Genomic DNA, 14,901 nt, shown 5'->3' on the forward strand with positions numbered 1-14,901 from the left:
TAGGCAGGGATAGAAATCTTTTATCAACACTGTCATCTGTGTTAGGAAGAATACTTTGAACCACAACTGGGTTCAGCAATAAGGGCTGTGTGATGGATTAGCAATGTCTTCCATGGCCACACACTTGTCATATTTGTCTCTTTTCTTTCCCAAAACCATCTTCCCATTAACTCTTTCCTGGTTCTCTAGATATGTGCTTCTCAAGCTTTAATGTGGGTATCAGTCACATAACAGTCTTGCTAAAATGCAGATTAGGACATGGTAGGGAGGCCTGAGATTCTGAATTTCTAAGACACTCCCAGGTGATGCCCATGTTGGCCCATTGAACTCCAGGTTTCCTTTCCTAACATTATAACAATTTCCTTTGTTAACCACCCACCAATGTTATTACCTGTATCCCTTTTTCTTACTGCTGATCAGTCAGAGAAGGAAGACATTAGCCATTGTTGTCAGGCCTTAATAACCAGAGAAATATTTTAGTTTATTATTAAGAATTCCTGCTCTGGACTGGTAGAGCATTGTCTTGATACACCAAGGCTTTGAGATTGATCTCCAGTCAACGTATGTACAAAAATCAACAAATGAATGTATAAATAAGTGGAACAACAAACCAATATTTCTCTCTCTCTCTCTCTCTCCAATCAGTTAAAAATTTTACAAATTGTTATGTATTTCATAAATAACAGATATGCATATATTTGTATGGTAAAATCTCATCGGTAATGCTTTATCAGTAAGAAGTTTCTTTCAGTCACTCTTTCTAAGCCGAGGGTGTGACAATATCCTTAAAATGACCCTGAAGCTCTAGGAGATTTTAAACACTCTACTAAATTATCAAATAAATAATACTCACTATAGTTTTATATTTTATTTTATTGCATTATAATTCTTTTTAAATAGTATCCTGAACATGATGTGCATAGTACTTCCCAGTTACTCCTCATCAATATAAATTTCTGAGAATGAGGAACACTCATTCCCTTTTATAAACATTATTACATGAAGGAAGCACATGTGGGGGGAAATCAGAATATATAGATACTGACAAGTTAATCAGTTTCTATCTTTGCACATTATCCACTGTGGAAAATCCTAAGATATGATGATTCTTTAACCACAGTACCTCACAAGCAAGTGTGTGGACCTTATGCCCTACACCAAAGCACATTTTCTTCATGGAAGAATTCCCCAGCCGAATCTTCCTCATCTCCCAACTTAATCACAACACTAAATCACACCACCAAAAGGATCATGAGGCACATCCTTATTAATAGCCAGCTTTTCAGTCCTGTGTTGAGTCTGTGGGCTCACTTTCAACTCCAGATCGTTCAATGGCTGAAAACTCTGTTTCAAGAAGTGGTTTCAGAAATTTCTCAACTTTGGTTAGTCTTTGCTTCAGTTTCTGCTGCATGGACTCATATTCAGCCAGGATCCGAGCAAATCTTGTTTGCAGGAGGTCTAGTGACCCTTCCATTTGAGTGACCTTCTCTTCAAGATCTTTAGGGTCCCTTCCAGTGTTTGCAATATTTATATCCAGCAGACCATCTTTCATCAAGATTTGCTTCCCTTTCTCTTCTAGCAAACTTTTGGCATCTGGGTACTCAGTGAGAGCTTCCATGAGGTCATCCTTTGAGAGACAGAACAGATCTGAGTAGCCAATGCTTTTTATATTGGCCGTTCTTCGATTGCCAGCTTTGCTACCTTTAATGTTAAGGATGCTGATCTCACCAAAATAGCTCCCATCACTCAGTACCACAAACTGAGTGATTCCATCATCAGCCACCACCGCAAGTTTGCCTTCCTTGATGATGTACATCTCTCGTCCAATATCGCCTTTCTTGCAAATGTAATCTCCAGGACTGTAGACTTGGGGTTGTAATTTCAAGACCAACTCCACCAACAAACCTGCCTCACAGTCAGCAAAAATGCGCACCTTTTTTAATGTGTCTAAGTGAACACTAATGGCAATCTCTGCTCTTAGTTTATCAGGTAGATATTTCAAGACTTCTCTCTCGTCAACTGTTTTTTTGTTGGTCCACAGGTAATCAAACCATTTAATAACTCTCTTTTCCATATCTTTGCTTACATTTCGAAAATGCATATATTGCTTGATTGCATCAATTCTTGCTTGAAATTCTGCTCTGGCTGCATTCATGTTGGAAATCATTGAACCTATGTTACCAACGATGGTAGCAAAAATTAATACTCCAATTAGGAAATCAACCACCACAAAGACATACTCAGAATCCCTCACAGGAGGTGGTGTTTCACCAATGGTGGTCAAAGTCAGTGTAGACCAGTAAAGGCTATATACGTATTTTCTAGCCAAACGGCCAAATTCAGGATCATTAATATCAGGATAGACCCATGTATCATTTCCAAATCCAATAGCTTTGGAAATGGAATAGTACACACATGCATTCCAGTGGATAATGATAACAATGTACATAACAAGGTTGGAAATCCTGAAGATGTTTGGGTAGTTTGTCCTTGTTTCTGTTCTCTGGAAGAACTCAAACATTCGAGAGATCCTTAATAGTCTGTTTAATCTGATTTCTGGATAGTTCCACCCCAGCTTAAAATATAGCAGATCAGTTGGTACCACTGATAGAACATCAAGTTTAAATTGCAAGTTCGATTTATATTTCTCTATAAGTTTAAGCTCTTCCTTCACCAGCAGGCCTTGTTCTAGGTAACCTACAATATTTTTAAAAAATCAATTTAATGTTTTTTCTTTTATGCTCTTGTGAATTTTTTTAAAGTAGCATTCAGTGAACTTCCTTGAGCTTAAAACAAGAACTCATGTTCAATAAACACTCTTTTAGTAATGTAATAAGATATGAGTACCAATCAACATATACCTATGGAAATATTATTTTACAGAAATAAAAATTAAAACGCTGCAAGTGTAGAAGTGAGAAATTCTATACAATGTAGATATACAAATCTCTATGGATCCAGTATCTCCATCCAGTCAAAGCCACTGTTTTTATGAACAGTGTTCTTGGAAAGTTTCCTGAGCACCTGAGCATTGCTTTTACTTCACTCTACTCTTTGGACAGAATCCCAACTCCACCCTTGAACCTGGGTACCTGCCCTGATGTCTAACTATCACACATATTCCTGCTTGCTTCTCCAATGTGAAGCATAGCGGTCTTTGGTGGCAACATTTTCATATCTCCTTCTTGCCCACTGCCCCCATCCTCCTGCTCCCTCAAACTTGTGGGATCTTCCCTTCTCCTGCATTGCTACCGTGGCCTTAGTGTATTAAACCCAGAATTTCAGCACTCTGCTACATTTCACTAGGAAAACAACTTATTCCTCCTCCTTGACTGGCTATTGGAGCTGCAAATAGGACACAACAGCTGAAACATTGCTCTGGTGTACTGAAATTTACAGAATATCCCTACTTTACATAACAATTCTTAAAAGCCATGCTCCGTGTTCACCAGGTACATTTTCATGAGGAGAGCATTGTAGAAACAAGGAACTTATGTCTACTAAACCCTGGTCAATAATGCCTTACCATGCACTACAAAGTTGAGTTAAGGATGTGTGTTCTGTTTCTTACAAAATGTCTAATACAGCTCTGCTGGGTACGATGACATTTTCCCCCATGTCTCTTCAATTTCCCTGTTAGGTAGCAATTTCTCTTTTCCCACAGGGCTGGCAGGCTATTTCTGCTCTCTCTATTGCTTTTACCTGGCATAAACCCAGTGGACAGGGTAACAGAGGAAAGCCACCAATCACATCCAAAAGGTTGCCTAGAAACGTCCTTCTGAATCAGTTGGAGCGATCTAAGCCTGTGGGTGGGAATTCTCTTGCTCTCAGCTGTGCTTTTTCCTCTAAAACACGTGTTTGTGAGTTTATTTTGAAGATTGCTTTAATTAGAAAATTTAAAATTATATTAGAGAGATAAAAGCATGAAATTGCAAAATATCCCAAACTGAACATAATTACCTGTCCTTGTTCGTACAAACATATCGAGAAGATAGACTACGTCTGACAAGTAATCAAAAACGAGCCAATATTCTAGGTAATCAGACTGGAGTTCATCAAAACATGCTCTGTAAAAGAAAAACTTGTGTAACTAACATAAAATGGGGGCCAATTTAAGTACTAAAAGTCCTCTTTGTATAATTTTATCCTAATGAGAAGTATAAATGTAGGAGGGTCCTTAGAGTCCGTCAAATGAACCATGGCTTTCCCAAACCTTTTCCCAAATCAGAGTAGTTGGATCAGTTTTCTCACGCTTCTGAATTCCAACATTCTTTCAATTATACTAGTTAGCTTTATGGAACCATCAAGAAAGAAAAAATGATCTGGAGCTAAAGTCAAATGCATTGGGTCATACATATTAATAACCAGATTCATATTGACTGTCAGTACCCAAAATGCTTCAGGGAATTATGCTTGGTCCTGGATGGCTGAGCCATTTACTGTCTAAAAGACAGGGGACCATAGAAATCATTTGGGAAACACATCTTGCTCTAAAACAACCTACATCCTTGATCTTTTTCTACTCTTGGCAAAATTTTTTTCATGTAGGGAGACAAAGTTTCCCCCAAAGTTCTAATTAAATGATTGAACAATCAAAAGTTTAAAAGTATCATCTTCATCCCCTCATCCTCATACTGGATTTCCACATTGGGAATGAAAAGCACCAATTGCTGATCTCAGAAAAACACACTGAGAATAATGTAACCCTTTACAACCTGTGGTGGAGAAAAGAGGTATGTCCTGCGGAGCTCTGACCCAGATTGTTAGGTCAGTTAACTTGGAAACTAAAAGTGGGCCGAGACCCACAAAAATATATAGACACCTTGCAATAGTCATAGTCCAGTTGTACATGACGGGTAACGTAATGCAAAACAGCCAGTTGTAGTATGTGTTTCCTGAGGGATCAATAACCATGACTTCTTTCTTCTCTCTGGCAGCAATTAAAAACAAAAGGGAAAGTTACCAAGAAACAGAAACATGCTTATTTCACCTATCAAATATGGTTATGCTCATCACCCACAATTAGTGAAATAGAAGGAAGCTGGAGAAGCTCACCCTCCAGTGGGAAGATTAGCTTGGCATCAATGCACTAGTCATAAGAAACTAGCTAGTGAACAGTGGCTAGACAGTTAAATTACTAGCCTTACATCAAACCATATACTAGGCTTTTATTAAAGCCCTTGTTTTACTGTGATGCTGCAAAAACTTCTCTGGAGATTCCACAGAGCTCTCTGGCAGGTTATAGGTGGTAAGAGAAGGCTGCCTTTGCCATGCCCCCTACCAGGTAACAAAACAACCAGGACCTACACTGTGAGGGGGAAACTTGTGGCTTCTTTCTAACCTATACAGAAAGAAGAATAGTACACAATCTAGTAACACTGCTTGTTCGTAAGCATGCACAAAGGATAAAGGGAGACAAGATAGGGAAGAGGAAGGGAGGAAGAAAATATATGGTCAAATAAAAAGTCTAAATTTTTTCTAGTATCAAGCCTATATTTTTAAGGATTTTTTTCCCTTTATACAAATGTCAACAACTTTCTAACAGGCACAGATGATTGAACCATTGTCTGGTAAAGAGTTTTAAGTACATTTAGAAAACATATTTCTCTAATAAAAAGCAAAAAGGGAAACTTGCAACGATCACTCAGCCTTATGACTGTGAAACTCTAATTCTGAAGTGTTTGTTTTAAGAAGAATCTTTCAAATGGCTGGTGTTTTTGCCCTCAAAATTAGGCATGGCTTTTGCAATGAGTCTTCTTTACTTCATAGTATTTGCCATACAGTATTTATTATGCAAAAATGTTAACAAAATTAAATTCATATTTCAATTTTTAAAATTGATGGTAAGATCCTAGAAATCCAAGTCTCCTTAGACCCTAAATATCTACCAGTGGTAAGTTTATCTTTATCAGTGCTTGGGAAAGGGAATTAATGGTAACAATGAAAATCCTTGGAGAGAAAACTAAGAATAATGTTTCCATTGTTAATTTTAAGAAAATCTAAAAATTTAATCTACATCTAATAACAATTTATTTAGTCTTTATACAGGGCTACTTTACTATAAAGTCTTAAGAAATTATCCCTGTATTCAAAATCCATCACAAATGCATTCCTAATGTCAATGAGAGTAAAAAACACTTACTCTTCTTTCTTATCTTTGTCTTTCTTTACCTCTTTCTTTTTCTTCTCTTTGTCCTTTTTTTTCTTCTTTTTCTTCTCTGGGTCCTTTTTATTTTCATTTTTATCATCTAACTTGCTGAAAAAAATGAGATATGTAGTTAATATAAAAATACAAAAACACTATGGAAAGAAAAATGTGGAAGACTAACTTACCTCTTCTTTTCTTTTTTCTTTTTATTTTTTTCTTTTGGCTCTCTAGAGAAGAAATAATATCTCTGTAACATAATCAAATCACATTCTGACTTCCATTCTTATTTATGTTTCTTTCCATTGAGCAAGAATTCTCAGCTCTGTATTCAAAGAGCTGCCCCTGTGTTCAGAAGCCAGAAATCTGGTCTCCTAATGGAGAGTTCTACAAAAAAAAGTACATGCATCCAGGTAACAAAGCAAACAAACAAAAATTCCTGGGTGGGTGAATGTGGAAAACTGAAGAAAATGGAGGTGGGAAAAGGTATAAACCCAAGAAGAGAATTTTAAGAAACAACAGCCCCTAAAAGAATAATGCACTTTCAAAGTTTTGATGTATTTTAAAAATTATTTAGACCTGGCCAGGTGAACCAGTTAGTTGGAGTGTCACCCCAATATGCTGAGGTTGCAGATTCCATCCCCATTCAGATCTCATACAGGAAACAACCAATGAATGAACAACAATGGACGTTTCTCCCTACCACCACTTCCTCTTCCTCCCTCTCTCAAATAAATTAAAATTATTATCAAAAATTATTTGAAATTGAAGTTTCTTGATATTATTTATATTTACCCTTGAATAAGAGCTTTGAGAATTTCAAGGAAATGCCATCTGTTTTCTGTAGAGGGTTAAGTTAATCCTGCCTGAAGTAATTTTTTTATGAGTCGTCAAAAAACTCTGTGGTGCCCTGGCTTCTGTGGCTCAGAAGATTGAGTTCCAGTCTGCAAACTAAAAGGTCACTGGTCTGATTCCCAGTCAGAGCACACGCCTCGGTTGCGACCAGGTCCCCAGTTGGGGCTGTGCAAGAGACAACCGATCAGTGTGTCTCTCGCACATCTGTTTCTCTCTTTCTCCCTCCTATCCCTTCTCTCTAAAAACAAATAAATAAAATCTTAAAAAGCAAAAAGCTCTATGGTAACAGTAGAATCTTATACCTTAGAATTATTTGAGATCTTTTTTTTCCATATACAATTTCTTCTTAAGTGGGGATTATGTGATTAGTGGCCTCTTTGTATGGTTGATTCTCTCAGTTAGCAGAAGAATGGATTCTGGAGTTAGACAGACGGACCTAAGGTCTCAGCAGGCTGCCATTGTTGGCCCTCATGTCTTGGTAAGATTTATTATTCAGACATGAAAGAACAGGCAACTCACTATCACTAGGACCATCAGAGAAGTCTGTTAAAGGGAGATAGGCCTAAACCCTAGGCTTCAAAATATGAGCAAGAGTTGAAAAAGGTGAGAAGAAAAGGGATGATGTTAAAGGGGGGGAGGGGGCTTTTAGTTGCAAATGCACAAATACATTTCCTCTGGGTACAAACGACCCAGAAGAAGTGGAAAGCTGCTATTGAGGAGAAATAGGAGACATAATTGAAAAGTGAAGTGAGGCTTGGCATCTAAGGTCATTCTGTACAAACGAGAGCAAAACATAAAGTTGAAAAAGGGAGAATTTATCACTATGAGAACACACTCGTGTGATACAGGATTTAGCACCCTAACATTGATCCTGGGAGATGGTGCTGACACACTGCCCAGATGGCTCTTGGGAGCTCAGAAAAGGTGACGGCCCACGCTAAGTGATATAGAAATTACAAAATGCCCTGTCAGGTGATAGGAGAAGGTATCAAAATGACTCAGAAAATGATATGCTAAAGTGGATATACTACATAAGGAAGGTAGCCCACCAACTGATTATGTTCCCTAAGAAGGCTCAGAGAATGAAAAAGAGATAATATGTGTGCTGGTGAGAGGGACACCAGCATCATGAGAAGCTCAGTGGCATTGTCTTCTACAGGCCAGAGCTGATGATAGGCACAGAACTGGGTTCCCTGAGAGCAACAGGGATGACAGGCTCTAGAAATGACAGAAACCAGTGGCAGTGCTTATGCTTCAAAGAGAGATGGGACCCCTAATTGTAATTTGCAGTATTCAAATACATATATACTACTTTTAATATGGGTAGCTACATGTTTCAGAAGTACATAAACAAACATCAAAATAACAATATCATTGCCATTGTACTAGAGAGAGTTTGCCTAGTAAATATCAGCTCTATAACAGGTTAAGATATATCCCTACCTTTTTACTGGTTTTCTTTATAAACAATGTTTTCATGTTTTATTGTAAGTGTACTTACTGCTCCTTATTGCTGTTGTTGTTAACATTGAAAAGTGCAATGACACCAGGCAGGTACTGCTCCCTAGGAAAGGAAAATTGCAGTGAAATCATAGTAGTCATAATGGTCATGGTAAGCAAACAGTTTTAAAGAAAAAATTCTTTTTTACTTATTACTAATGATCATCTAGACATTTTTTGAAAATATGGCACCTCCATGAAGCACGAGTTAACAAACACCATGCCATGAACCAAAGTGATTAGTACGCACCCATTGGTCAATGCTCACACCATGAAGTAGCATTCTTCTTGGTCTCCAGTGAGCCAGCTTAATGCCACTAACTTGCAGCAAGAGACCTAATTCTTAGACTTAGGAAGATGGGAAAAGGAAGAAAGGCAAATGAAAATAGTGGAAAAGCTGGCAGTGGTCAATGAAAAGAGAAATAGGAGAGAAGGAAGAAAAGGAGGGAGAAAAAGCAAAAAGCAAAAAGAAAAAGAAAAAGAATACATTCCATAGGATGGGACCCCTGGCTCATACAAACCCGGCTTCCACACCCTTGGAGTCACATGTTTGAGGTTTTCATTAACTGCTTACTCTCTGCGAAGGACATTAAGCTTTTGTTTTCCAGCTACTCACTCCAGTGTTCTACCTCCCTGAAAAAAGGGTCAAATAGGATACTGCATTTTAAAAAATGATAGCCCTCCCCCTGCTTCCACATACAACTGCTCCAAGATTCTGGAAGAAGGATCAGGAAGGAGGAGACCGGAGAGGACTGGAGCATGAGGCTTCTTAAGAGATAGGCACGTGTCGCCAGGAAAATGATCAACAAGAATATTAATGACTTGGAGGCCCGTGGACATGAATAATCATCAGGCAGCTGCAGTTTCCCAAGAAAAGAAAAGGGTCAGAAACAGAAGAAGTGGGTTCCTCTCAAGATTCTGCATAGTAACACAGAAGCAGAAGCATTTGCCAAGTCCACTAAGTGAAAGGAGAAGAACTTTTCATCTAAACAATGGTCTGAAAACCAGTATGGAGGGATAGGTCATACTGCTCACCTCTGTGGTGGTCCTCCCCTTCTGCGTGAATTATTTCCTAAGGGATCCCTCACATGGGCAGTTTCATTCTCAGAATCTTCATATATAGAGGCACTGTCATCATCATTGGAAAAGGAGCTACAGTCCAATGGGAGGGAGAGACGAATTAGATCAATGTTCTAAACTGCTGTGGAGGAACGCCAGCTCTCATTAGGGGGACCGCTGCCTCCTCCCTTCTCCTTCCCTCTCAAACTAAACACATAACAATTTTCAGTGAGAGTGAAACGAGAACTGTACAGAATACATAGAATTGCAGGCACAATTCAGTGACATACGTGTACTTAAGAAAATACTGTCTAGGTCTTCCACAACTCTCTTGTTTGATGTATTGATTGCTGTTAATATTTACCAAATAGAAAGTGTGATATCTTTGTTTTAGGTCATATTATACAGTTGTATGGACTACCCTGTAAAAACATTCATTCCGTTACAAATATATTCAACCACATGTATACACCTTCTCTTCATTTATAGGGTAACTGCTTTAAATTATACATTTTAAATATACTGGCATTTCACATTCTCTATTTTTTTTCCACATTTATCTATGGAAACATTATCCCTTTAGGATTGAAATACCCTGTTGGGAAACCCCGCCTGGTTTGAGGGACTGCAGCCTTGCTGACAGGTAAGAGGGCCCCAAGGCTGGAGCTAATCAAGGAGGTCTTGGAAAAACTGGCCACTAAGGAGATGAAAGCTGTCCCCCTGGTAGGCCCTGCCTCCCTCACATCACCCTGCTTAGCCCTGTGATGGTCGCTTGTTGATGACGGGTAAGTTCTCTGGCGAGGAGAAATGACCTAAGCCAGACATCGGCCAATATGGGCAGCAGACAAGCAACATGGAGACACAAAGAAAGGGCAAAAAGGCCCACACCCCTTCATTTGGCTTGGACTTGGCTGGAGTCCTCATTCTATCTGAAAGTAGTCTCTTTATCTCTTGGTAGCTCTGCCCTGCCTACCTGGCTCAGGCTTGAAATAATACTTAAGCAGGTATAGCCCTAAACTGGATAGGGCAGTTCCCAAGGACAATCAAGCCTATAAATTCGTTCCTCTAAGCATGCTTGTTTTTCCCTCAAAAGCTAGATAACCAGCTCATACTGGGAAGGAGATTTACATTATTCATAGACCCTGACCTGAGGCAGATCTCTTGTGATCATTCAATTGTGTCTATTTGTTTCTGTAAACATAGTCTTTTGACATTGATTGATGAGCTTTGCTGTATACCCCAGTGCATATGGTTCTCAATAAAAGCCTTTGGACCCAGGGGTTCTCGGCCTCCTCTTCCCGAGAGGGAAGAGCTACGTCCCCTCTCCTGGCAAACAGAGAAGCATTTGTGACAACTCGTTTTTACTCCCCACCTGTGACAACCCCAGGAGAGTCTCTGCGGGATACAGAGCTCCACTCTCCCCTCAGCTGGCTCTGGACACTAACCCTCAGATCCAGGATCCCCGCACTCCATTGCCGCGCTCCCCGCGACACATCACTCCCCATGACAATGCCCCATGAGGAAAGGTCTGGCCAATGACTAAGGAAATATTTGGCACAGGAGCTTCTAAATAATGGACACGATAATATCTATGATTATTTGTTATACAAGTTATGCTGTTTCAAACTTTAAGTTGTTGGGAAATACCCCATCTGGTTTCAGGAACTGTAGCCCCGCGGACAGGCAAGAGGGCCCCAAGGCAGGAGCTAATCAAGGAGGCCTTGGGAAAATAGGCCACTGAGGAGACAAAACCTGACCCCCTGGGCTACAGCCCCTGCCTCCCTCACCTCACCCTGCTTGGCTCTGGAGGATGGCTCATTAGTCAATGATGGGTAAGAACCCTCAATGGAAGGGCAACCTAAGACAGGCATAGCCACAATGAGCATCAGGGAAAAACTTAGGGGACATGGAGAAAGGGCGAAAGACTCACCTCTCGGCTTTGATATGGCCATGGTCCTCATTCTATCTGAAAGAAGTCTCCTTATTTTCTGGCTGCCTTGCCCTCCCCACGCCTGGCTCAGTTTTGAAACAATGCTGAGGACAGCCCTAAACTGGATCTGGCGGTTCCCCGGGAGAAATCAGGCCTCTATGGAAATTCTTTGAAGCATGCTTTGTTTTTCCCTCAAAAGCTATGATAACCAGCTCATGCTGGGAAGGAAATTTACATTATTCATAGACCCTGACCATAAACCCTTTGGTGCCATTATGTTTAAACTCTCATGTTTACTGTCTCCTCTCAGGCCCATGTAAATTGGTGTGTTCCTGCCATTTGTTTTCCTCAACATCATCTATTCTCTGTGAACATTAACATACGGATGTAATGAGATCACTGTCCATTCCTACTACCTAGCCCCATTGATAACCCTTTCAGTAAAAGGCTTTGGACACAGGGGCTTGGGGCCTTCTCCACTAGACGGAAGAGCCATTCCCCTCTCCTGGCAGTCAGAGAAGTTTCTGGGATGACTCATTTTATTTCCCCCCATCCATGACAACCCTGAGATGGGCTCTGCGGGATCAGAGCCCACGTTCCCTCCTCATTAAGTAAATTTACTACATTAGGTAAATTACAAAGTTCAAGGGTACAAATTAAAAGTTAAATGGAAATTAAACCTAGTTAAATTTAAGAACTGTGGCTGGTATTAAAAATGCATAGAGTTACCTGCATGCTCCATTTTCCATCCTTCTTACTTCCTTTTCCATATGTGGTATAAGCACATTGGGAATGTTTATGAAAGAATGCTGTGTATTGACAACATTTTTCTTCATGTTTAATTTAGTACCTGGGGAAAGAAAAAGCTTATTAGGAGGAAGATTTTTAACATATTTACATATATAACAAGTTTCACTTTACCATTCTTCTAAGGCTGCAGTAATAATCTCATTACTACAGTTATATGTGGGAATTATTCTCTAATGGAATACAAAGATGGCTTTAGCCTTTAATTACCACTCATCAGTGTTTAGTGTATTTTTTAAAATTCAAGAATATAGTAGAGGGATAGAGCTGCTTTTTAAATTTTAGATTTACCCAGTTTTGAAATACTCAGGCAATATGTTTGTTGGACAAAACTACAGGGATCTCACATATACATCCAACAATTAAACAACAATAAAAAGTAATAAAATATAAAGTGGGTATAATCAGATGTGAATGTCCATAGGCATTCAGAAAAAAAGGCTCCTGAGTGATATTCTCTTTGGAGTAAATAAGAATGCAACTGATCCACATTTTTAACAAGTCCTCTAAATTATTGTGATACATACAGTCTTAGCAACATATTTTGAGAAACACTCACTTAAACTCTTGTCTGGGTATATATTTCCTAAGTTCAGGTGGAATGAGCGAGGCCAACCATCTGTTCACTTTCCAGCTTGTTCCCACCATGTACCATGTTCATGTTATCGCCGTCGATGGCAATGCCTCCCCCAGCTCCTTTCAGCTGCCCTCAGCTAATGATTTCTGTCCATGGCCCTCAGAATGACCGTCTCCCAGTTCTGAAGGTATCCACCTTCAGTAGGTATGCCAGAAACCTGCTGCTCCTCTGGTTGTTGTGCAGGGGTGAAGGCTGCAGAGTGGGAAATGTTCCTCCTCTCAGCGCCCTGCTTCCCTTGATCACCCAGACCTAGAGGGGCCTTCATCTTCCGTGAGCCGCCACTTAAAAGAACATACCTATCTCCACAAAAGCCAGCACATGTGATGCACCCCTTGAGGGATTTTCTGGAAAACCCAGGAAGACTTTTAAGGTAGTAAAACTGGAGGCCCTGTGGGTACAGTGGGGGCAGGAACAAGAATTATATGTGCTGTTAATGATATGCAAGTTTATTTGGATCCAAAGACTCTATGAGCCCAGGGACCTTTAGGTGAGAGTCATATACATTCAAGTAGGGCTGCTCTTTCAAGGTACCCACCGACACACATGGACCAGCTATTTATAGCCAACATCCCTTTTGATGGTAATTGTCCAACAACTGTAAATCTGTTAATATTTTTAATATCACCCTACTCCCTAATTTTAATAATTTTAATAATAGCAAAGTTTTCTGGCATATGCTTTAGTGCACCCATTAGTTTATGAGTTCTTGGAACTCAGGACAGTTAAAGTTTTTTTTCATCCCCCTTAATGTCTATTAATGATGGTATATAATTAGTATGTGCTCAATCAATACCTAGTTCACTTAGTTACTAAATCAGTCCATCAGTGACATGTTATTTGAGAAGGTTTACCAATTATTACACGGTTTTAAAATAGGAATGCTGTTTTCTAATTAAACAGAAAATTTATAATCCATATAATAATTTTTTTATACTTGGCCTATGGTATGAAAAGAGGTTATTCCTAAGAAAAAGATGGCATTCTGTCTTCAGTTCCCTTGCTGAGCCGTACTGTTACACACCTCTTTGCCCATCCACTCCCTCTGCCTGGGAAGTCTACCTCCCTGGTGTCCTAGAAGGCACAATCCATTGCTCAAGGCCAAGCCAAGGTCAACTCCTGACTGACTCCCCCCTCTTGACTGAGTGAATCACTTCCTTCCCTTCCCTGCCACTGCATTTTGTACATATTTCAATTATTTTGCTCTATAGTAAATTGTTGTACACGTCTTTACAATGAGGCTGTGACCTTTGAGGGTGGAGACCTTTGTAACTATGTGGAATGCCTGCATATAATAGGTACTGAATAAATGCTGAAGTGAACAAATCTTGTTGTTGTTGTTGTTTTTTAACTTAAAGCTATACTCACATGAATTTTCATTAGAAGTTATGAAAACTCACTGAATGTTCAATGATTTTGAAAAGATTCGTAGCATAGTGGATGTGGTGGATTGGCACGCAGCACCCATTCTTCTCTCCTAGTGTGCTTTCATGATTTGCAAAGACTGGAAGAGCTAAAAATCTACATTTCCCAACCTCCTTTGCAGCTGACTCTGTGTGCCACCTTAGGTGTAGTAAATCAAATTCACTTTATGAGCTTTGGAGGGTGAAAATGAGATGAAGACAATAGTTCTTCCACCTCTACTCTGGGCGCCAGCAAGAACAGCCAGGGAGACACCGGGTTCCGGGACACCCGTCCCTGTGCAGTCACTGGCTTGCGGAGAGCTGAAGGGAGGACATCCCATTTATGCTGGTATGGGACTAGCAGGAACAGAGTGGCTCTTGAAGCAATAATTGCAGTGGAAGTGGCTTCCTGATCCCTGGATTCCACTTTATACAGCACATTCTTGAACAGAGTTCCAGTGGGGAATTCCTCATTGCCCACCTTCCAGATTGTGAGAGAGGAGGAAACTTCTTAGCAGGCCAGAGCTAGGATGCTGTTCTGAGTTCCTACCTGGGGGGTTAGTCTAGG

General features: G+C 39.9%; 1 protein-coding gene across 1 annotated transcript; it reads right to left on the reverse strand.

Moving 5' to 3' along the window:
* Positions 1–1,258: 1,258 nt before the first annotated feature.
* CNGA1 (cyclic nucleotide gated channel subunit alpha 1) lies at positions 1,259–12,328 on the reverse strand. The gene is made up of 8 exons (XM_054582264.1): positions 12,219–12,328; positions 9,536–9,652; positions 8,502–8,564; positions 6,334–6,375; positions 6,143–6,256; positions 4,823–4,930; positions 3,961–4,067; positions 1,259–2,697 (listed from the first exon to the last, which is right to left on the reverse strand). Exons 1-8 carry the CDS (start codon positions 12,323–12,325, stop codon positions 1,283–1,285), a joined length of 2,073 nt encoding a protein of 690 aa, XP_054438239.1. The 5' UTR covers positions 12,326–12,328; the 3' UTR covers positions 1,259–1,282.
* Between the last annotated feature and the right edge of the window lie 2,573 nt (positions 12,329–14,901).

Source organism: Pteronotus mesoamericanus, unplaced genomic scaffold, assembly GCF_021234165.1.
Source record: "Pteronotus mesoamericanus isolate MK-2021 breed Mesoamerican mustached bat unplaced genomic scaffold, CSHL_Meso_final contig_68, whole genome shotgun sequence".
In the NCBI taxonomy this organism is placed as follows: Eukaryota; Metazoa; Chordata; class Mammalia; order Chiroptera; family Mormoopidae; genus Pteronotus; species Pteronotus mesoamericanus.